The following is a 23754-nucleotide window of genomic DNA, read 5'->3' on the forward strand; positions in this document are numbered from 1 at the left end:
TCTCTGGAGGTGGCGGGCAGTGGCAGAGAGCTGTATGGCCACGTGATCATGGAAGGAAGCAATGTCAAGAATGTGCTGCATGGCTACACTAAGTCTCTTGGAAGAACAGGTGAATTCAATGCACTCAACTCATGTAGGAGATTTTGGATTTACCATGGGTTTGCTGAGACATAATCTCATGTGAGTTGAGGGTCATCTATATTTTTCACTTCTGGGTGCACCAAGCCAGCATTAGTGAACACCAACCCTCCATCTCCAAAGCCAGTCCTTAAAGTCTTTCTTTCTTTCTCTTATATGAATAAGACATAAATTTCTATGATTTTTGAAATGAGTCAGATCCAACATTCTGTAGAAAGCACATAGGAAATGGCTACGGAGTCCAATTTTTTTTTCCTAAAAAATTCTCCTATGGTGGACAAACACCACAAGACAAAATGCAAGGAACAGAAAGTGATAACTGGTTAGAAAGAGAAGAACTTTCTATGGAAAGAGCTTATGAACATGAACTTTATGGATTACATTTGTTATATAATTATGTCTATTATGTCATTAAGTCTATTACTGCTCAGTCTGAAAAGACGGGCAGAATAAAGTATGTTTCCTCCCATTCCTACCCAACAGCATCATCCATAGAACATAAATAATGAAAGAATCACCTGGTGGTGATTCCACAATAGTTGAAGAAAATGCTGATGTCCTCATTTAACAGCTAGTCACCCTAATGTACCTTACTAGGTACAAGACAGATTGCCAGCAGCCTGACAAATCATGATTACCTAAAATGCAGGAGGATATCAGAATTCTGCAACATCTTTCCTCCATTTAAACAGGATTTAAAGCGTCTATATTAAGAAGCATATCCTACTCATTTTTTATCCCTCACATTCAATAACTGTTGAATTTAATTAAATGTCAGAAGCAAGTCTTCAGTTTATTGAGATTTAGCTCAAAGACTTATACTGTGCAGCTCAGCAAAAACTAAAGGCTTTTTATTTTGAAAGTCCTATAAAAGGTACTCTCTCTATCTTAGATAGAACATCCTCATCTCTGCATTTCAAGTGAGGAAAACTCACGTATTAATAACACAAGCTATTCAGTGATTTCCCAAACTAACTTTGCAGTAGAATTAACTGGGGGAGAGTACAAACATTTCAGTGCCACAATGCCATGTCTAGCCTATGTAGAAATATTTCAGATGGTTGCAATCATATATATTTGGAATGCTGGTGGGGGTGAAAGAACCTTTCTAATATCTGTGATACCTAAAGTAATCACACGATCTCAAACACTATTCAAGTTTCCAGTCCTACAAGCATTCATGGAAGATAAACTACTGTCTTCTCTGGTTTTTCAATGTCCTCACCTGCAAGATGAGGTCACTATATGGATAACTTGAAATCCATCAGCCTCTAATTCTTACTTATTATCTACACTAAAAGCTTTACACCTTCAGTTGTTAAATATCACTTTATATAAAGTAATTTGTATACTTTCTAAGTTTTCTATTGGACCACTTTCAGCAAATATACATTGAAAAAAACATACATGACTAAGTAATTTACAAGATCCAAGTTCTGGGGACATATGTAAACCTGAGTCTTTTAAGTCTTCAAAATTTTCAGGTGAATGAACAAAAAACAAGTGGAAAGACGGAATTTGCTTAACCTATTTCAGCCTCAACTTTCTCAACTAAAAAAAAAAAGATATGTACAGAAATTTACTTATAAAACTAGAGATAGACAAAAGGCTTTTTCTTGAGCCTAAGGATTGAGAACTGTCTTACCAGGCCTATGCTACAGAATCCAGAAAAAAAGAGATCACAGTTCTGCTACCAGTGCAAGGTTCACGCTTGCTATCTTGGTTGTAATACAAAACATTGAGTTTATTCTTTCAAATAGCATCTAGCATACAAGATGCTATGTCGGTAAATGAACTTTACAACTTTGGTGGGGGGGAGGGGGAGTGTAGTCGTGGAGATGGGAGGGCAGGGATGGTAGGGGAAGAACAAAGGAGGAGGCAACAATGCTTGATAAGAAATGTACTCATTACTTTGCTCATGTAATTGTAACCCTTCTGTATGGTATTTTCACAATAAAAAACTTATTAAAAATAATATCTAGCATAAGTCCTTTAGGTGCCAGTGGAAATGCTATAGTATTCTAACAAGTGGACTAACAACAGCTATGTAGAGAATTGCATCATTGAGGTAATATTGATAGGAGTAAATGACATAAAGTAAGCGAGACAACAAAACAGGATAGGAAGTGAGAGGGAAAGGGTGACATTTTGACACAGAAGGACTTCCTAAGGAAATGACATTTTAACGAAGGCCTGAGTGAACAGAAGCAGCTGACCACAAAAAGACCTGAAGGAAATGGATTCCGGCCAAAGAGCAACCAGTGAATCCCAAGACCAAATGAGAGCGTTCTCAAGGCCAGCAAGGAGACCCTCTACCAATCAGTGAGGACAGGTAGGGTGGGTGACACCGGAGGATACCACTGCAGACTCACCCTTTACATTTGCAACACCAGATTTGCTTCCCATTCTCTGTCTCTTTCCAACAACTTTTCTCCATGAGAGGACTACATCAAACTAACTCCCACTTTTGAGGCCAGGCATCTATAGATTCTAAACCTCTCTGGATGATTCTAATGTCCAGCCAGAAGTGAAACTTTTAAGCAGAGGATGAAAACTTAAGGTATAAACTAAAGAAAGGATGAATTTGTGACCCAGGAAAGTCTAAGGAAGGGGAAATGCAGTAAACCAATATAATGTTGATAGACGTTCAGATATAAGAGGCAGTCCCAAATCCCTCACTCCTTTCCTATGACAGAATATCTTTCTGTGCCAGTATCACAACTCTGAAAAGCAATCTCTCCTTTATGATGATCAATTCATCTCACCTAATCTTTTCAGTCTCTTTATAAAGAGATGTGGCAGATGCTTCAGGAATTGAGTAAAAGATATATCCTGCCCTCAAGGAATTTACACCAGGACTACAAACAGCTAGCTTACATCTAATGATCTTACTGACATAACTCCAGCCCACGCATGCCCCATGCTATGCAACTATGTCAAGTGGCAACCTTGTACAGAATAGAAGCCACTGCTTTCTATAAACCAAGATGGTTACATAAGGGTGCTTAGAAACAGTGATGATGATTAAAGATGATCTTCTCAGACCTTCAGGAAATGTTATACACATGCTCGTTGCTAAAACCAAATAACCTTAAATGTCCTTCAACTGGTCTGTGCAAGCCTGCTCTTCCCTGAAGGAAGCACCCTAAATGTTTATCTGATCACCCTGACATAACTAATAATAGCTTTCAGTGCTGCACTTCCCAAAGACATTACCTTTACGAGAGAGCATATGCAATGCACAAACATTTCCCTCCTAATGAAAAACAGTATGGAAGACAATTTTATACGAAGAGGAGCATTTAAATGTCTGTAAGGTTCTATAAGCATTCCTCCAGATGTGCCTTTATCTCCTTCTGCCAATGACTTCTGCACCAAGTGTAGAAGGTCTCGGCCAAAAGTTTGGGGTAAGCGTAGAAACATGGAAAGCCAGTCATAATTACATCTAACCAAAGTAGAATATGCCACACCAGGCATACCTTTTTATTACCAACTTTGTCAGTCTATATGTGCCTGTGTGTATATATTTCTGAGTTCTCAACACATTTTTACTTCTGTCCTGCTTTATCATGAGAAACAAGTGCAATTGAAATTCCCAATTTACAGATTAAGTGCAGGAATGCTAAATAGTCACACAGATCATATATGACAGCGATCAGATAAGAACACAGGTCTGTCTGATTCCAGAGTCTGATTTCAGAGGCCTTCCTTTTAGTCACTGACCCCCTCCTTCATTCCTCTCCAGGTCTTCTTTTGTATCTACTTGAACTATAACTACAAATGGAGGAACCAGAATTTAAAAGGCTGTGAACCAGTTGTTGGTAGAACCTTCTAGAAGAGATTCAGTCAGCATTACCCTGTTATAAAACCACAGACTCTGTCTCTTGACTCGGAACCATGCGTTTTCAGATCTTTGGGCTTATTTGACTCCTCTTAAAGAAAGCAAGACTCCCACAACCCTGTGCCTAATAAGAGCATGCAGAAACACTTAAGAGATGCTGCCTTGTACCTGACCATTGGAAAAAATCAATCCGCAGCGTGTACATCCTACTTTTGAGAATGAGTCAGTCAAGTGCACTGTTTAGCTGCAAAATGTGAAAAAGTCTCCAGTCTGAAAGGTCTACAAGTTGTCAAGGAGAAAATAAAGCTTTCCTTTTCTCCCCCTACTAAAAAACCCTTATTTTAGAAAGATGAGTGTATTTGTTTCTTGGTTTTTACTACAGAACTATCTTGGATAAATACTACTTGGTTTTTAATCATCAATTTCTAGTTTCCAAGAAGGATCAGGTGCATCTGAAAACAAATCAGTTTGCAGCCATATCTTGCCCTCTGACCGTGCTTTGCCTCCCTTCGCTTCTTGCTCTGAAGGGGAGTGAGCTTTGGAGAGGAACTGCCTTTTCTGAAACGATGTTTCAGAACATGAAGAAAATTGAATAGAAAGATGAGGAATCCATTCATCTTGTCCTTTTTGAAGCAGTGATAGGCTGGGATATGTGATCTTCCAAGCTGACATGAGCAAGTGAGTTGAATGCAATGTGACTCCAAGATCTGATATGAAAAATAAACACTTTGCCTGATTTTCAGCAATATGGTCTTTGCACTCACTGTTTACATTTCCTTGTTCATTTAAATAGATAACCAAAATGCTGATAGTATTCACCTTAAAAGACATATGCCTGTTAATTTTCTGTTAAGTACAGCAAATTAGGTGAGGTTTAGAATGGAACTAATTGGGTTTGAACCCTGGATCTCTTTTCTTTTTATATGAATTGAGAATCACTTTGATTTGTTTTCAAAACAGTATTCATATTTATATGTCACAGCCCTATTAAGAGGAGCAAATTGTCATGTCCAAAATACAATCACCACAGTGCCTGGACCACAGTAAGTGTTAACTCGTGACACCTTCATCAGTATTATTATTTAAAGAATAACAATTAGTCTAGCTTTCCCAGAAACAGAAACAAAAGGAGATAGAGAAACAGATATAGATAGATAGATACCTACATACATACATACATACATACTTGCATGATAGACAGATACAGATAGATGGATAGATAGATAGATAGATAGATAGATAGATAGATAGATAGATAGATAGATAGATAGACAGACAGACAGACAGATAGATAGGTAATTATTTCACATCATCATGATTGTGGAGGCTAAGAAGTACAAAAATGATCTATCTGGAAGCTGGAGAGCCTGAGAAGTGGGTAGTGTACTCAGACCAAGTACAAAAACCTCAGAACCAGAGAAAATGATAGCGTAAATTTCACACTGAGGTCAAAGGCCTGGGAACCTAAGAGGATGGTATGAGTGTTAGAGTCAAAGGCTGGGAAATCTCTATGATACTGAAGAGCAAGTGAAGGGTACTCTAGCCACAGAAGACAGGGAAAGCAATTCCCCTGCTTTTTTGTTCTCCTGGGGCCCTAGGTGGATTGGATAAATCCTGCAATCTTCCTCATTCTGTCCACTGATCAAATACCGATCTCTTTGTGATACACTCGGGAACATCCTAGCAACTCCCACTTTACTAGTTTTCTGGGTATCATTCCACCCTGTTGAGTTGACATCTAAAATTAACCATCTGTAAGAGGCTTCTCAGTTAAGTCATCCTGTATGAGTTGAAGAGTGTTTTGGTGGGGAAAGGGTTGAGGGTAAGTAGCTAACAGTCCACAGGCGATGAACATCAATTGCATCAGAAAGTCTGTTCTATGTTTTCATGTGCAGGGAGTTCCTAAAACTGACTAGCTCTCACAATGCAATAACTGCAAATCTGTATTAGTTTCCTCCGGCTGATATAACAAAATACAGTGCTTTCTGCCAAATAGAAACGTGTCGCCTGATGGACCCGTTGCAACAATAAGAAGTATAAGTTGTCATGTCGAAAACGAACTTTACAACTTTGGTTGGGGGTGGGGGGGGGAGAATTGGGTGGGAGGCGGGGGGGAGGCTGGGAAGGGATGTGAAGGATAAACAAAGGAGGAGGCTGCAATGCTTGATAAGAAATGTACTCATTATCTTGCCCATGTAATTGTAACCCCTCTGTACAGTATGTTCACAAAAAATAAAAATAAAAAATAAAATTAAAAAATTAAAAAAGCAAACGTGTCGCCTGATAGTTCTGCAGGCTAAAAATTAAAAATGAAGATGTCAACAGAACTGATTTCATCTGAGGGCTGTGAGGGAAGATATGTTCCAGCCTATCTCTTAGTAGCTCATGATTTGCTAGCAATGTCTGGCATTCAATTTCTGTTATGGATACATCATCCCAATGTCTGTCTTCATCTTTGGTGGCTTTCTTCTGTGTGTGTGTGTGTGTGTGTGTGTGTGTGTGTGTGTGTGCGCGCACGTGCACGCATGCACACATGTGCATGGTCCTACATCCAAATTTCCCCTTTTTCTAAGGCCACCACTAATGTTGGATTAGTGCCCAAGCTAATGAGTTTGTTTTAATCTGACTCCCCCGCCCCCCCCCCCCGCACCTTTTTTCTCCAAACATTCTGAGATACACTTGGCATTAGAAGCACAATGCACCTTTTCTAAGGGACCAAGTTTAACCCATAAAAGAAAGAGGGCAAAAAAGAGTTATAGTTGAAATATGTTGTGAAAAGATATACTTCAATGCAGCTTTTTCCACAAACTACCTCAAACTGCAAAGGCAATGCTTTGTAAACTCTTATGCACCACACTTCTTGTGTCATGGCACCATTATTACATCAGTAAGAACCTACATCTCTACCCCCGACCCTGCCCCGTATCTTTAAGTAAGTACATCTTAGAGAAACAGTATGCCTGACAATTCAAACACCCTGGCCAAAGCAAATGCCTATGAGATTACTTAGAACCAGAATTTGATTATTCATTCAATGAGTATTAACCAAGCACTTTGTGATTTAACACCAGTCAGACCTTACAAAGCAATGGGGAAACCTCATACCAGTACACGTTGTGCAGGGTGTTTTACCATGCTTGTTTGTTTTTTGTTTAGTATTCCATAAAAGTTGATAAGGCATGGTCTCTACTGGATGCACCATGTATGTCTTCAGACTTATTTCCAGGAATCTGTGCATGCTACAAAAGAGTGGCATAAGGTGAGACTTTGCCATGTCACCTAGAGTGGCACCATGGCTTGGTGTTGGATGGAATTATGCCTGTCGTACATCACCTTTCACATGAAAAAAAATCCCATTTGTGCCTCAGTGTGATTCCTGGATTTATGACCATATTTCTGGATTAAGATATGACCCTGCTTGAGTACAGGCAATAATCTTCAATTCAATGATTATCGGACAAAATTCTACCCTTGATAAATACCCACAGAGAAAGACACTGCACTAGGCAGTGAACACACCTCCTCACGTACAGAAATGAGGCAGAGTTCCCATGCACGAGGCAGAGGGGACGGCAGCTTTGGGTGACAGGTGGCAGGCCTCTCCGCCAAGGAGAAGGCGTTGCTCCTGGCAGGTTTTTTATCTAAAGCATGTGACCTAAGTAGTGGCATTTCACAGCTGAGAAACCAGCTTGTGATATGCCTTTTGCTTCACTGAGAGGCGGGCCACGTGTCCATAGAGGCTGCAGCTTGAGCTACAGAGCATTGCAATAGATTCATCGGCATCCTTCTTACAGTCAAATATGGGTGAGACACTGGATATGTAGACAGATTGTATGATTAATGGCATTTGTCAAGGTAAACTAAGAAGGTAGCTTCCTTGAAAAGGTGTCAGGTGTCCAGCACATGGAGGAAAAAGTGGACCAAGAAAAAAAAGAGTGGCAGGAAAGGTTAAAAATTAGTCTCTATTTTTTAGTCTGGTAAAATTGCAAAAGAAAGTCTTCTCTATTTTGATGAACACAGCAAATGAAAGGCCAATCCAAAGTCTGACATCCTTAACACTCAGCTGTTGAGGTCCACTTGTCTATTCAATTCTTCTGCTAAGTCCTTTTAGGTACTTCTTACTCCAGAAAAAGGAAAGAGTGCTCCATGCCCTGTACACCTGTTAGCGCTTTGCTCTAAGCATTTGTTCACATGATTTCACTCGAGAGATTCCAGTCATCTATAGCATTGCATCTGCAAGCTTCACTAACATCTAGGACCTAGTTCTAATGCCATTTATTTGGAGAGGCCTCCCAGGGAAAGGATCAGAGTAATGAGCCTCTCTCTTTGGGCTCCTTCACCCTCTCACATTAATGATCTTTCTCTCCCCTCTCTTGGTTGACTATAAGCAACAGTATTTATGAACTAATAGAACTAAATGGACTATACAACTTGTGAGTGGGGACAGCAGGGAAAAACTGGGAGAGAGCAAGGTGATGTTGTCCAAACATAAATGTACTCATTACCTGACTTATGGGACTGTACATCACCTTTTATAGTAACAATTTAAAAATGTAAAAATAGTATTAATGGGTACTATTCATATAGAATGGTATTTATAAGCCTAGAAACAGATGATATCACTCTATTATAACAAAATGTATACATAATTGATTACAGATACTTTCCTATGTTACTCAAAATTACTGACAATGGCACTCCCGAATTCATTTTTAATGCCTGGTGCCTAACAAACTGCCTAAGGTTTAGTAGGAACCATACTTGTGGAATAAATTGATGAGCTCGTTGGATGATTGGTATGAATCAGAGGCTTGTCCTTCAGCTAACATGCAAAGACTAAGTGCAGAAGAAAATCAGAGAGTAGGGAGAACAAGAGAAGAGAGGAAGACAAATTATCAAAATCAGCAGAAGCTCTAGAAGATGCAAGTGGCAGAAAGTGGCCACACAGAAGAACTAAATCTTATGAACTAGCTATGTGCAACCTCAGGGATGTCTCCCCAATATTAAAGCTTCCTTTTCACATCAAAGACTTAGAAATGACTTCTTCCACACAGACGTCTATCATATTTCCATAAGTGCTGAATAGTACTGCTTGCTTGTAACTTTCTGGGAAATAATTAATGCAGGAGACAATTATTAATGAAAATGAGAAACTCCTCATATAAATACTATAGTACAATAGACTGCCCCTAACTGTATTTATTTTTTAAAGTACACAGTTTCAAAAAGACTTCCCTATTGCTCATCTGGTCTTCATAGGAACCTGGAAGAGAGGCATGACTGACAGAACACTTGTCCAGATTCATGAGGTAACTGAATGAGGAGATGAGATTAAACCCAGTTGTGGGCTAGGACAGGGCGCAAGTAGTAATGCACTTGCCTACTTTGTATGAGCCTGTGAGTTAAGTTCAATCTCTAATACCCGTAAATAAATACACACATAAATAAATACTTCCTGCACCGAATATCTTCACTACATAGAACACTAACATTCATACAAAGAGAGAAAATGACAATGACAAAATATCTGATGGCTTCATTGACAGTCAATGTCATGAAGTTTCCCTAATTGTTAGAAAGGTAAAAGGCAAACAGATTTATTAAGAAGAACCTGTCCCCCCAAAACATACAACTGCTTGGATATTTTTCCTCACTATATTTTACTGTTATGAGAAAGAAACCAATAAGTGAACATAATTTGGGAAGAATATAATAAAAGCAAATAGTTCCGAGGCTGTTGGCTCTTGGAATAATTGCATTTTACATTTATATAATGTGAGGCAATGAGCACTGAAGTGTAGCCAAATTCTTCAATTTTTCTAACCCCTCTGGAAAGCAGAAAAGGCGTTTGAAACAAAAGCTTTCCCTAATTCCCTTGAACACATGTCGATTCAGTGTCTCCGATGTGGGCAGCCCTGCTCCAGTGTAGGACATATCTCAGTGAAGCTGAGGTCTCACTTTTCAACAGGTCATACTTGACCAAGAACGATATCTAATCGATTCCTTCAATGCAACATAGAGCAATTATTCAAGTTAGCTAATGCATAGTTTTTTTTTATAAAGGAGTGTAAAGAATGAATAGATCCATGTCTTTAATATGATTTTCTAGGTATGCACATTTAAAACCATTTCCTGACTAGTTCAAGAGAACAATTGTCTTTAGACATACAAATGACTGAAGAAAATGATTCAGAGTTGTGTGGAAGTATATACAATGCACTACCATAAGAAACACATGACCAGAAGCCACTTCCAGAGGTACTGTGGTGTGTTGTCTGCGGGCCAGCAGCATTGCTATCATCAGAGAGCCTGACAGAGATACACCTCAGGCCCACTCCAGGCCTACCAAGTCACAACCTTCAACCTAACAACAGATTCCCTGGTGGTTTCTTTGCACACAGAGGTTTGAGAAGATTCTGCTAGTGCATCCTCCTGTAGCTAGAGAGCCTAAAAATAACCCTCTGAAAGGGAATATCTCAGCACTTCAAAAATTAATCACTCCCTCATATTTTTTTCAAGTTTTAAGAAGTAATTTCTTTACAAGTAAGATTTTCCTTGTAAAATGGCAGATCAAGGATATTACATGCTGAGCTTTCCATCAGCATTTATTGACATAGAAGAAAAGACTTTTTCCTCTTCAGGTTGGCATCTACCATTACCTAACACATATCCAAGAGATAATTCACCTTCACATGTCAAGGCACAGTGTCTCTTTCTACACCTTGTAATTTAATGGGCACCTATTAACAGAACCAGCAGACATGGGGTCTCTTTTTGGTGTTTCACCCTATACAATATTAAGACCTCTCATCCTTGGTTTAGAGTAGAACCATGCAAGGGGTGGAGCCATGGTTTAAATAGTAAAGCCTTTAACCAGAGAGTATAAGATCCTCAGTTCAAACCCCAGTGCCACATCACCCAAAGCAAGAGAATCACTGAGAAGTTGACACCATAGGCACTATGTAAAATCCTCAGCAAAACCATATGTTCACTAATAAGCAGTTATGTTCTAGAAAGTAAATGAAAATACCAGAAAAGTCAGGATAAGAGTATTAGCAAGTGCCGTCTTCCCAGTCTTTTTGCAGATTGGTTTTCACTTAAGGATGAGTAGAGAGTTTGGGGAGAAGTCTGCTATAAGATCACATAGTGGCTCATATTAAGCTATGGGTGTGATATGACCCTGCTTCTAGAAATTATAAAAAAAGTATCTCAAGTGGACATTACTCTCTGCTTAAAAACATGCAAAATTTTCCTGTACCAACAGAGAGTCACCTTCATTTAATTAAATATTAATATTCTACCTTCTCCAAAAATGGAGTTGCGATACTTTAAATTTATGAACTGAGTATGAATAATGTTTGCAAAGTAAAGCAGAAGTTAATATCTACATGTGCTACCTAGAACATTTGCTGTGGTAAGAATTAGATATATTTTTAGGCTTCCTGACAGGCAAGAAAAAAATATAAAACACAACATTCTCAATTCCAATTAAGAAAACCAAATAGCACTAAAGTCCAAAGAGAATTTGTTTACCATCCACTTTATACAAGGGAGGTGAAGCAGTGTACTAAGCAATGTCTTCAACAAAAAATATGAAAAGTTATAAGGTGTCATTTAAATTTCCAACTATCCTTTTATAAATAAAGTGAAAAACTATTAATATGCAATTTAGAAGAAGCAATTCTTCAGTAAAAGTAAAGTAAGTCAGGCATGTAATATTCTGGAAATCTGAATTTAAGAAGAGGGGCTGATAATAACCCCTAATAATATGAAACATAAGAAATATTAATACCCTTGTTTGTCTTTCTGATAGGAGCTGAATGAGGGATAATTCTAGGTTATCTTCTCTGGTGATAACCTGGTAGCCTATATAATTAACTGGAGAGAGAGTCTGGTGTTTGGGCCATTGGACCAGCAGGTGGCCAAGTTGATAAACTGCTATGAAATCTGAGACTCCTGTGTTTTATCTGGAGAATGTATCCTACTCAAGAGGGTAGTCTAAACAGTCTAAACATACACTACTAGAAACACTTGGTTTGCAATCTTAGTCAAGCTCTCTTAACATCTATTTGCATTTAACCTGCCTCTTTTTCCTTTCCATCCCCCTCATTGAATCATTGAGGAAACAATCTTTCAACCTTTTACTCTTCTATTCCCAATCTTCCCCTCAGATGTAAGGCATTTATGCAAGTCTGGCCATGTCATGTGTCCTTCTGGATTTTTCAGCAGCTTTGCTATGTCAAGTTTCTTTGACTTTCCTTTTCCATTCAACCTTCTCCACCAGCCTTTGAGAATATTCTCACCTCTTCTCTACTCTCTTTCCAGGAGCATGTACTTAGGAATTAGCAATGCCTATAGTGCCTCAAGCTCACATTGTTTCTACATCATTACTTCTCATATTCATAATGGAGTGGGACTCAGAGTGAGAGAGAGAGAAACAAAGAGAGAGAGAAACAGACAGAGACAGAGAGACTCCCAGTGCTCTGTTATTCTCTGTCTCAGAGTAACTACATGCAACTCCTACAGCTGCATTCAGAAAATAGAATGGTAACCACTATATGAACATTTTTTTTGGTCAGTCATGGATCCTGAACTCTGGGCCTGAGCACTGTCCCTCAGCTCTTTAGCTCAAGGTTAGTGCTCTACCATTTGAACCGGAGCATCACTTCCGGCTTTTTCTGCTTATGTGGTGTTGAGGACTCAAACCCATGTATGCTAGGCAAACATTCTACCACTGAGCCACCTTCCCAGCCCAACTTTTTAGCAGAGGACTAACACTTAGATATCTTTGCTCTTTGATTACTATAGCAGAGGTCTGGCCCAGAGAAAATTCTCATTAAATATTTATTTAACTTAGAGATGTAATCATGACTTCTTTGTTGTATTTGTTGACCAAAAAGCAGAAGTAATAGATAGCATGCTTATTGATTCAGGAAAATAATATAAACAATACTTTATTATGATATTACTAAATAATATAAACAATTTGTTCATTGTAAATTTTCTCCATTATTTCAATATCCCTGTAGCACTTTTTTGCGGGGAGAACGGGGGAGGTCAGTTGTGGGGCTTGAACTCTGGGCCTGAGCACTGTCCCTCAGCTATTCAGCTCAAAGCTAACACTCTGCCTTGAGCCACAGCCCCACTTACGATTTTCTGAGTGGTTTATTGGAAATAAGACTCTCACAGACTTTCCTGCCCAGGTTGGCTTTGGACCACGATCCTCAGATCTCAGCCTCCTGAGTAGCTAAGATTACAGGTGTGAGCCACTGGTACCCAGCTCCTTGTAGCACTTTTAAAGTCTATTGCAAACACTTTCTAATCTTCAATTTACAATCAGCAAGTTGCTTACTAATCTTTCATTTCTGTACTTTATAACATGCAAATTATAAAATGTAGCCAGGCATGGTATCATATTCCTATAGGCACATACTCAGGAGGCTGAGGCAGAGTAATTTGAGCCCGGGAGATTAAGGCCAGCCTGGCCAACAAAGCAAGACCCTGAGTCAAAAATAAACAAACAAACAAACAAACACAAAAGAGACTACAGGTAAAAGTGACTCAGATTATCCAGGAATAACTTTGGAACATGCTATGCAACCAAAAGACTTGCACTTGCAGCCATATGCTGTGAGAGCATGTTTTATAAAGGAAAAGAATATGAACCCATAAATGTGCTGCTTGATGTTAGAAAATCAGCAAGATAGCCAGGCACTGGTGGCTCATGCCTGTAATCCTAGCTACTCAGGAGGCTGAGATCTGAGGATCACAATTCAAAGCCAGCCCCAGCAAGAAAGTCTGTGAGACTCTTATCTCCAATAAACCACTCAGAAAACCAGAAATGGAGCTGTGGCAAGTGATTCCTCATACTTGCCCAGAGTTCATCAGCTGAGAAGAAGCTATCTTTTGATCGCAGTTTAACAAAAGCCAGTGAAAAGTAGGTACCATCTTGTTTTTGCGTGAAGAAGGTGATGTAACTGTAAGCATCATTGTTGTTTTGCAAATAAAACCAATATGCTTATAGTATTTCCCACAGTTCTCTGTGTACTTCTTTTCAAAATGTGATTAAATATGGGGTTCTTGAGGCTAATAGCAGCAGTAGTAATGGTAATAGTTGTTATTATTAGTAATACTGTTCTTATTTTAATTTGCATGTTCCTGGTATCCCAAAAAAGTGTGGAATTTGTAGTATGAACATGTGTTCACATTCATTAGTGAATTTTTAAGTGTTCAAATTCACTAATGAACTTCTTCATTAGAAAGTAATTAAGTTACTTGGTAACTAAAGAATTTCTTTTCTCTAAAATCTCAAAAGAATCTCATACTTCATTTGTCAATTAATGCTTTTATCTAAATTATTTAGATAATTTGTATGTAGTTATTCATATTGCCTTGGCTATGAAGTGAATAATGAGAAAAGCCTTAAGATTGGTAAGTGGGTATTGTGACCCCCTCAAGTTTCTGTTTGAATCAATAAATTATCTACATTAAATACTAGTTTTATATGTGACACTTAGTGTCATCAGGTTAAGAAATTAGTTTTCCTGTAAAATGGAAAAACCACAAGAATTACCATTTTTCATGTAAGTTGAGATTTAAAATGTAGACATTCCCAGAGAATTATTAGGTATTAGAGAGAAGTAAATATTTCTACACAAATTCAGACTAATAATGACTCTTCTTTTGATGGATAAGACAGTGATCCTCCTGACAAGGTTTTATATCTTTCCTTGAATATGATTTTCAATTACAGTTTCTGTGAAAAACTGACAACCTTCTCTGACTGTGATGTTGCTCTTAACCTAATATCAGAACAGCATGTGCTGCTAGTTGTTTTTCTGTGGTTGCAGACGCTCATTAAACTAGTGTGTCCTCAAGTCTGGTTCCTCAACCCTCTGCAGTCTTCATGACTGCAGCCAAATACTAGTGTACATGGCTCTTACGATTATCATTACAGTCACTTCCCAGCGGGTAATCAAAACTCTGTAAAGCAGTTGTTGTATATATGAGGTACAGATAGCACTCAAAGAAAAGCATCATGTCTTAAGAAGAATGGCAATGCCAACAACAAGATAAGAACACAAAATAAAAGTTGCAGCCACCACCAGGAAAAGGAAACACAGATGTTTTTAGTTGCGGTTGTTGCTATTTCTGTTTACTTTTCCTTGTGTCTTGTTTGTTAGTTTGTTTGTATTTGAGAGAGTAAGGAGGGGCACAGAAAAAAGTGGAACAAAGGGTGAACAGATACAATAGTGGTACTAGACACCATGTGCAAAATGAATTGTGCATCTTGTGGGTGAGGATGGGAGGGAAAAACTATGAGACAGAAAGGGAAGTGGAGAAATGGTTCAACAAGAATTGTTCTCATTACCCGACTCATGTAACTTTAACCCCTCTGTATATCACTTCTACAATAGCAATAAAAAATAAAATAAGTTAAATTCAAGACAACAAATACAAGCACAAATAATGGTATGTCAGGAGAATCATAAAGAGTGCAAGTCTTTTTAGAAAATCACAAATTGAGTACCTCATAACTATCCTTCACTTTTTACTTTTCCCACTCCCTCTATTTCGGTGACAAATTTTGTCTAGAGCAAAGTTCATATCAAATTTCACGTATTAAATCTAAGTGTGTTCTGTTTAAACTGAAAGAATCATTGGCTTCAAATACTTATCACAAGATTTTGTTGATTATTTTTTAATACACTGTGTGCCTTACATTATAAAACTGAAGAAATCTCTGAGTTCTCTCTCCATGTCTCTAACTCTTCACTGTAATAAATCTCCCAAATAGTATTCATCAGCACATATTTTATATTACTTGTCAATTATCTTTACAGTTAAGTAAATAGCATTACACAATAACTAAATTTTCACTGTTGGTCCCTCTACCTTCATATCCAGTGGATCTCCAATTATATTTGAGAAAATAATTCTCTCTATCTTTGACATGACAAGCTGTGCTTTAATATACATTTTTGAAACCATAGCTGTTTTGTCATGCTTCAAGATTATGGATTATGAGCTGGGTGCAGGTGGTTCATGCTTGAAATCCTAGGTACTCAAGAAACTAAGATCTGAGGATCACAGCTCTAAGCCAACCCAGGCAGGAAAGTCTGTGAGACTCTTATTTTCAATAAAGTATTCAGGAAAAGCTGGAAGTGGAGCTATGGCTCAAGTAGTAGAGCATTAGCCTTCAGCAAAAGCAGCTCAAGGATAGCACCTAGGACTAGAGTTCAAACTCTAATGACTGGCAAAAAAAATCACATATTACTTGTCTTTCATGTCCACAAAAACTCATGGACTCACAAGTCTGAAACACACACACACACACACACACACACACACACACACACACACACACACACACACAGAGTCCTTATTTTTTCATGGTCCAGACTCTATTCCAGCTAACTTGATGAGCTTATGTTTCTTGTCATGAAGACACTTTTAGTACTACTTCTTCTTTTACAAATTTTGTAGTTCCAAATAAAATAATAACCATAATTCTCTTTTTAACTTTTCTCTAAATAATATATTACCAACAATTTATTTTAGAGTGTCATAAACATGCATCAATCCATGTTTGCAAATGTCTGTAGAGTGGTGACTCATTTTAACTTATTTACTTATTTTACATGTATTCAAATTAAACTCTCTCTTTAGAGTGTCAAACAGTAACTAAGGTTCAGTCTTTGAGTTTCATATATGCAGTTTCTATGCAGTTGATATTCCATTAAAGTTGAATGCCTTTTGCAATGGCTTTTCATCTAAACTCCTTCAGTTGTTTATATATCTACAGGGTGGGATAATTGGCAATGGAAAGCCTACTGTCAAGAGAATTGCTAACAGGCTTAGTGTGAGCTGAAGGTCACCAGGAAATAGTTTACTGTTGGAAAAGTATAGAACTTTATATCTGTCCCTGTTTTACTCAGATCCTACTGTATACAAAGTGAAAGCACAAAAACATGATGCTGACAGGCTAAGATAAATTCATAGATAAGAAAAGCAAGGTTAAGCAAATAATTTTGTATTCAAAATAAAAATGTAAAATTTCTGTTCCTGGCTGTAATACTATAAATGATAATCCCAATATTTTTAGGTACCCAAGGTTAAAAAGAAGCAACTGTGACGTAATGGTAGTATATAATTTTAAAGACTTGGAGATATTAATTATTCTAATGTTTACTTAAAATCAGCTATGGCTGTGAGGGAAGCAAAAAGCAGAACATTTGAGCAAAGGAACTGACAAGGGATGGTATAAAAAGGACAGGATTCCTTGATGTCAAATGTCTCCTGTAGCAGAGGAATCAGAACTGTTTTGATGGCTCCCGGGAGTTGAGCGAGAACTGATGGAAACTTGAGAGACAGTTTGAGCTACACAGAAGACTCACTAAGAGTCATGTGAAATTTTACCTCGAAATTTAACTGGACATGATCAGAACACTTAGATCAACCTTATGAAATGATCAGCTTGAGTTTTGATGGGGAACCTGCATCTTATCAGAAAAAAATGAAATTAATGCCCTTGGAAAAGATAATCTTCCCAACGTGCCTAGATTTGTCCCTTATACTTAGCATATTGAAAGTCACATATTGCAGGTTAGCAACTTATTTCAAAGCACAGGCAAATTTCATTTGTAGATGAAGCTCTATTGCTTCCATAGCCTTCTCCCTTGTCAGATCCCCTCAACCTTTATTTCAGAAAACAACTATGAACTGTTTCTAGAATCTTCTGCAGAAACTTTATGTGCAATCATTCTCTTATGTCAGGCAAACTGCGAGGCATGTGGTCAAAGAAGAGACAGGAGTGGCACAAATAATGAGACAGAGGACCGATAATTCAAAAGAATATAATGATAAAATTTTGTTGGTTTATAAAAGCAGAAACTATCTCAAAGCTTACTTCGATGTAAAAGAGAATGATAAGACCATATAAAATGATTAAGATGTTCAAAGAATAGATGCTCATCTATGACTTTAAAGTCACCAAAATTAACAACAGAAATGAGGGTACAATAACTCATTTTTAATATCAACTTCAATAGGTTGGTTTCTATATAAAGAAATGGTGGTGGCAAATAGACCAGGGAGTGGCTGCTTTGGAAAGGTGAGGTGAAGGTCACTGGAGGTGGCAGAGTTCTTATGCTTCAAATTGCCAATTTTCAGACAAACTGTCTTCCTGTCTGAGGAGGGCCCAGATGGTAGTGACAACATTGATATGTGCTCTGAGCTGCTATTTGACAGGAAACTGTCAACAGTAGGTGACCCCATCAGTTTGAAGGCAGGAAAATTACTAAGTGATCCAAGAGAGGGCCTGTAGGCCACTATACCAGGGTTCCCTGAGAAGCAGAGAGCAGAGATTTCAAAAAAAATAAATAAATTTTTGGTTGGAACTTACACAAAATTCCTTTGCAGATAGAAAAAAGGAAAAGCAACTTATTTTCACAGATAATGTGTTAACTAAGAGTAGGAACTAATTGACTTTAAAAAAAGAAACAAGATAACAGATATAAATGGCAGAGTGAATGATGCAATCTCCTGTGATAAGATAAAACCAAGAATAGCTAGGATGCTATTCTATAAACACAATCCAATCTGGGATTCATTGATGGAGTAGTATAGGGACACTGTCTCTGCTATACACCAGTTAGAAGACAGAAAAGAAAGTAATCCAAGTATTTACACACACACACACACACACACACACACACACACACACACATACACACGCATGCATGTGTGTGTGTGCTTCTGTAGTATAATCAGTAAGCCCAAGCATAATTAAACTTTCAAATATACTATTCTATTGTCAGAAAACCATCCCTATTATCAATTGTGGTTAGCACGGGGATACAATTGACAAACAGATTTGAGAGAAGACTCTTCTATTCCTTCCATTCCTGCAAATAAAATGCCCTACAATAGAACATGGATGATGAGTATTATATTAAAATAAAGAATGTATACATCCAATATCAATAATACCTAGATAAATAAGGGAAGAAATATGACATAGTTAAGTAAGCTATATTAAACCCAGATCTTTCCAATTCCATTTCAAGATCTCTGTTGAGTGTTGGTTTTTCATACACTTTGACTTGTGCTTTCAGAGTGTTTCAGCCAAGTACTAGAAGAAACTATATTAAATATTAAAATGTAGCAAATTAACATTAAACATTAAAATGTAAAGAACTATATTTGTGTCTTAAAAATAATGAGTTTGTTTTTAGAAAGAAGTATCCAAATCATAACTGAAATTCAAGATTCAGAAACAAGAGTCTGGTGGTGAAAGTCACAATATTACATTAAAAGGATTTTTGTTACTCAAAAGCAAAGACTTGAATTATAATGTATAATTCTATATTGCTTGTGTTCATTTTGAAAACTCTGTTCTCTTTATATGTGAAATAATGATAACCATCTAATCACTTCAGTAAAAATGTTTCTTAATTTTTTTTATAATCAGGCTTCGCAGAATACTGTTTAAACAGTTTTAAATGACCCCATGTCTATGACCTTTCAATAAGTCGATTTTAAAAAAAAAACATGAATGTAGCAATACCCCCAGGATTGTCTTCCACATGTAAGTGTGCATTATCCAAGATGTTCATTTGCAACCAAGATCCCGGTTTCCTTAAAAACCTGCTAGGGAAGTTAAAAATAAATGAACTCAAATATCTCATTTATCTAAAAATACATATAGGCTAAGGTGAAGAGATAAAGCAAACCCTTATGTAAGAAATTCTTTGAGAATTCACATCTGTAATAATCTTGAGGGGGAAAAAAACCAAAGCTTTTAATCTTGGGTCAATCTGCTAGTTCTTTTTTTTAAAGCCATTTTAAACTTGACATTTGATATCTTCTATTGGTCATTTATAATTGGTCTCACTTGGAATTCTGGACAGTCAACACACACACACATACACACACACACACACACACACACACACACACACACACACACACACACACACTCAAATCCAAGAGGTCCTCAGTGCCATTTCCATAAAGCAAGATAATTTGGGAAGAACTGAGAAAATCTGGATAATCTTAGCATATAAACTGAGAAAAAATAGGGTAAATTATTTCCTTTGTTTCTAAGGCACCCTAAAATTAAAAGTAAGTGTCTGTCCTTCTGCTGGAGATGACACCAATCCCACATTCCTAGGGAAGTTTACATGTCAACAAGGGGCACTAGAGGGCAAAAAACACACCTCCCATGTTCAGGACAAAGTAAAGCTTTCAAGTTCACATTTCACGTACATATTAGGACCAGTTATTTTTTTTGTTTCTTCTTTTAATAACTCAACCTGGATTAGCAAGTTAAACTTGGATCTTCCTGACCAGTCCCTGAGGTGAAATATAATAGTTTGAGCCAATGAACCTACAAACACAAACTCAGAATATGAGGGAAAGCATTATGTCAGTTCAATCTACAGCTGGACACCAGGCAAGGAGATTTTCGGCTCCTCCGCCTCCCAGAAATACCAGATTTCCTAACCAACCATTATAAGGGAATGAGCATTAAAAAGGCAATGCCTGGGGTGGGTATGTAAGGACAAGGACAGAAAGACTTGTACCCCACGAGGCTAGGAATGAACAGAAACTCTATTACTATGATCCCAGAAGTACACCATGCAACGCCCTGGCTTCCTGGGTACTTTTCTTTCCCCAATTACAATGCCTACCTTCCGTGTGGACTGCAGAGACATAGGTCCAATTGTAACGCTTGACTATGTCAAGCATCGCCCTGGCCTGTAAAGTGTCGGAAGGGACAACCCTCAGGAAGTATTTGTACAAAGTTTTGTCACTCAGGTCGATGCTAGTGGCGGAATACGCGATCTGGGGGATGTCAAACAGCTGGAGAAGGTTCTGGACTTGGATGGCTACGGAGCTGGAGCCTGGGCCGATCACTCCTGCAATAGGTTTCTTAGTCCTGCCCGGGGGGAGGGTCTGACCATCAGGCAGGCAGCGATTGAGCCCATCCTTCTCATCCCTAATGGAAATCAGAGAATCTCTGATGAACTCAATGCTCTGCTCCAGAGCCACTGAAGAGTGCCAGCAGGAGTCCCGGATCTCACTCCCCAGGGTGATGTTGGGCAGGAGGACAGGGTCCGCGTTGATCTTATCCAACGTGTGGAACATAGCCTCCACCCGCTGAATGCCATATTGCTCCCTGATCTCTCCACACTTCCTTTCAGGCACCTTGTCTGCAGGAGGCTGGTGATGGACAGAGAAGAGGGCTCCGATGATGACATCTCCATCCATCCTGGCCACAGAGCGCTGAGAGGAGGCACCGGCCAGCAACACTTTCTTCTCGGGGCTTCTGGGGAAAAGAGTCATCTCTAACAGGATAGCTGGGAAGAAAAGCAGGAGGAGCCGGACCATTGTGGTGAGGACGAGTTCGCAGCCTGCGCTGGTCTCACACCACCAAGATGCACAAGGATGCTGCCTCTTGAAGTTTGATCTCCTTCCCTCCTCTTTTCCCTCCTCCACCTCCTCCTCCTGGTCCTCCACCACGGTTCTCAAGCCCTGGGTGGGGAGGGGCAGTTTTTTTTCTTTTAAGAGGAATTCAAGCCCTGGTTCTTCAAGGATGCATCAAGGTAGATTGACCAAGTGTACCATGGAAGTCGAATGTTGGCTGCAGGGAGCTGGATGTTGTTGATTAAAAAAAAAAAAAAAGAGTGAGAAAAACAAACCTGGTTATCATACAACCTGTGCTTAAACTATGCTAAGTGTTGCTTTGTGCATTTCACTTCAATACATCAGCGATCAGGAAGGAAACAGGGGAACTACCGCTCTGGTCAGTGAGGAAAGTAGGGGTGAGCCATTCATGTGGCCAGCGCTCTCTTGGGTTTTGCCTTGCGGGGCAAAGCCAGGCAGCGACCCGCTCCCTCCTCCACCCTCCAATCTCTCTCCAGTCTTGCCAAGCTCTCTGATTTGGGGGGAGGGGGAGGAAGGAAGAACAGAGTTGAGGAGGAGCCAAGTCCTTCAACCTTAAGACAACTTTCCGGATCAACTCCCCCTCTCTCCCCTCTCCCCCAGAAGACAACTTGGAAACTCGTTGTAATGGTTGTGAGGAAGCGGCACTTTAAAAATGAACAAAGACAAAAGACATGCACCATTTACTTTAACTTTGAGAGGCTAAGGAGACCCTGACATGCAAGTAGTAAATATAAATCTTCCAGCTTGTGAAAAATCCATATTAGTTACTAAGGCAACGCCTGTTTTTGTTTTTTGTTGTTGTTGTTTTAATCTCCGTGTGCTGGAGTTTGTTCTATTTGCCCCTCTAAGAAGTCAGATGACTTGCTGTAAGGGTTCAAGGAGAAGAGGTGAAAATAAGAAAACTTGTTCCTGAGGGGGCGGAGGTGAAGGAGATGGGGTTTCTCCCAAATTCGTCTGTATTAGGGGGAAGTCTTTCCGTCTTGTCCAGTTGCTGGGAAGGGAACAGAGGGTAGCTCTGGGGTAGCTGTCACCGATTGCAGCCTGGGGCACGCGGCGCTCAGGACCCTGGACAGCGCTCCGTCCAGGCGGTCAAGACACCCCACGGGGCCTGCCCATGATGCTTTCACCAGAGTATTGCAATTCCCAGACCACCTCCTCCCCTCCACTTCTTCACCATTTTCTCTTTCAACCTTCCTCATTCTCGTTCTTTACACGCACACACACACACACGTGGAAATGCATTACACACACACACTTACACACACACACACACACACACACACACACACACACACACACAGCCTCCCCTCCCCTTCCCACCTCTTTCTCTCCCCACTTACTCTCTCTGCCTTGCAGCTCATCTGCAGGAATGTATTCCAACACAATCGCTTCTAGAGCACGGGCGCTAAGTGTTAGCCTCCCCCCTGGGCTGAAGTTGCCTCCTTCTCCCGTCCCTCCCCAGATTCCTTTCTCAAGGTGAGAATCAAGGCAAGGAAGAGGTTCCCCGGGAGCAGGCAGCCAGTCAGAACCCCAGAGTCCAGGAAAGAAAGACAAGGAAGTCAGCTCGGGCAACCCACCGCTCCTCAGGCTTCCTAGGCATGCAGGTTTAAATTAATAAATAAAGGAATAAATAAGCAAAGATGCACCCGGGTCCAGGAGAGAAAAAATATTCCCAGAGATTAGCACCGTGCGCTATGGAGAGTAGGTTTTGTAGCGGGAAGGTGTCGGCTCACCTGAGTTGGGAGGGATGGAGCTGAGACATACCTGAGTCCGGGGGAGACGGAGCTGTGGTTCCCAGGTCAGAGGACTGCAGCCGCCTTCAGTTCGCAGGCAGACAGTGCAAGGATGCGATCTGGGCTGTGCACTAGTGCCCTCTTTCTTCAGCACTTTTCTACCGCAAGGGAAAAAGAAGGGGGGAGGGAGGCATGGAAGGGGGGAAAAATTATAAAACAGGTCACCCCAGGCTCGTCTTATTATTTCATGCAGAAAAATTAGTTGTTTGATAGAGAGAGAGGAGAGAGAAAAGCAGAAGGATATGGGGACTGTTCTTTCCTATATTGCTTGCTGGAGAATTCTTTAAAATGTAAAGCTTTGAATAATCAATCCTCTCAGGCCAAGAGACTGAAAGGTCGCTTAGGCTGCTTTGGAGTGCATATCTTTCTATTTATTTCAAGCACTCAAAGACATTTTCCTCCCTGGAAGTAAAGTCCATATCCCAGAAATCAGGATGTGAATAGACATCTAGTGAAAGTCTCTATTAGGCTGCAAGGAAGAGGAAGCTGAGGCTGCATGGGTAGGAGCAGAGGACGGAGAGAAGAGCTCAT

The 23754-nt window shown here is 39.4% G+C and overlaps 1 protein-coding gene across 4 annotated transcripts in view; it reads right to left on the reverse strand.

The window, feature by feature from the left end:
- The window catches only part of Grm1 (glutamate metabotropic receptor 1), a 300312-nt gene extending 277046 nt beyond the window's left edge, over window positions 1-23266 (reverse strand). For 2 of the 4 annotated variants that reach the window (XM_070010070.1, XM_070010074.1), the window contains exons 1-2: window positions 23164-23218; window positions 20674-21636 (exon numbers count right to left, since the gene is read on the reverse strand). In XM_070010070.1, the coding sequence (XP_069866171.1) occupies window positions 20674-21373 (700 nt within the window). In that variant the 5' untranslated portion in view covers window positions 21374-21636; window positions 23164-23218. Of the gene's footprint in view, window positions 1-20673; window positions 21637-22770; window positions 22847-23163 lie in introns of those variants that run through there. The other 2 variants (XM_070010072.1, XM_070010073.1) reach the window with 2 other exon arrangements.
- Window positions 23267-23754: the final 488 nt, after the last annotated feature.

Source organism: Dipodomys merriami, unplaced genomic scaffold (assembly GCF_024711535.1).
Source record: "Dipodomys merriami isolate MVZ:Mamm:240054 unplaced genomic scaffold, mDipMer1.0.p SCAF_8, whole genome shotgun sequence".
Taxonomy (NCBI): domain Eukaryota; kingdom Metazoa; phylum Chordata; class Mammalia; order Rodentia; family Heteromyidae; genus Dipodomys; species Dipodomys merriami.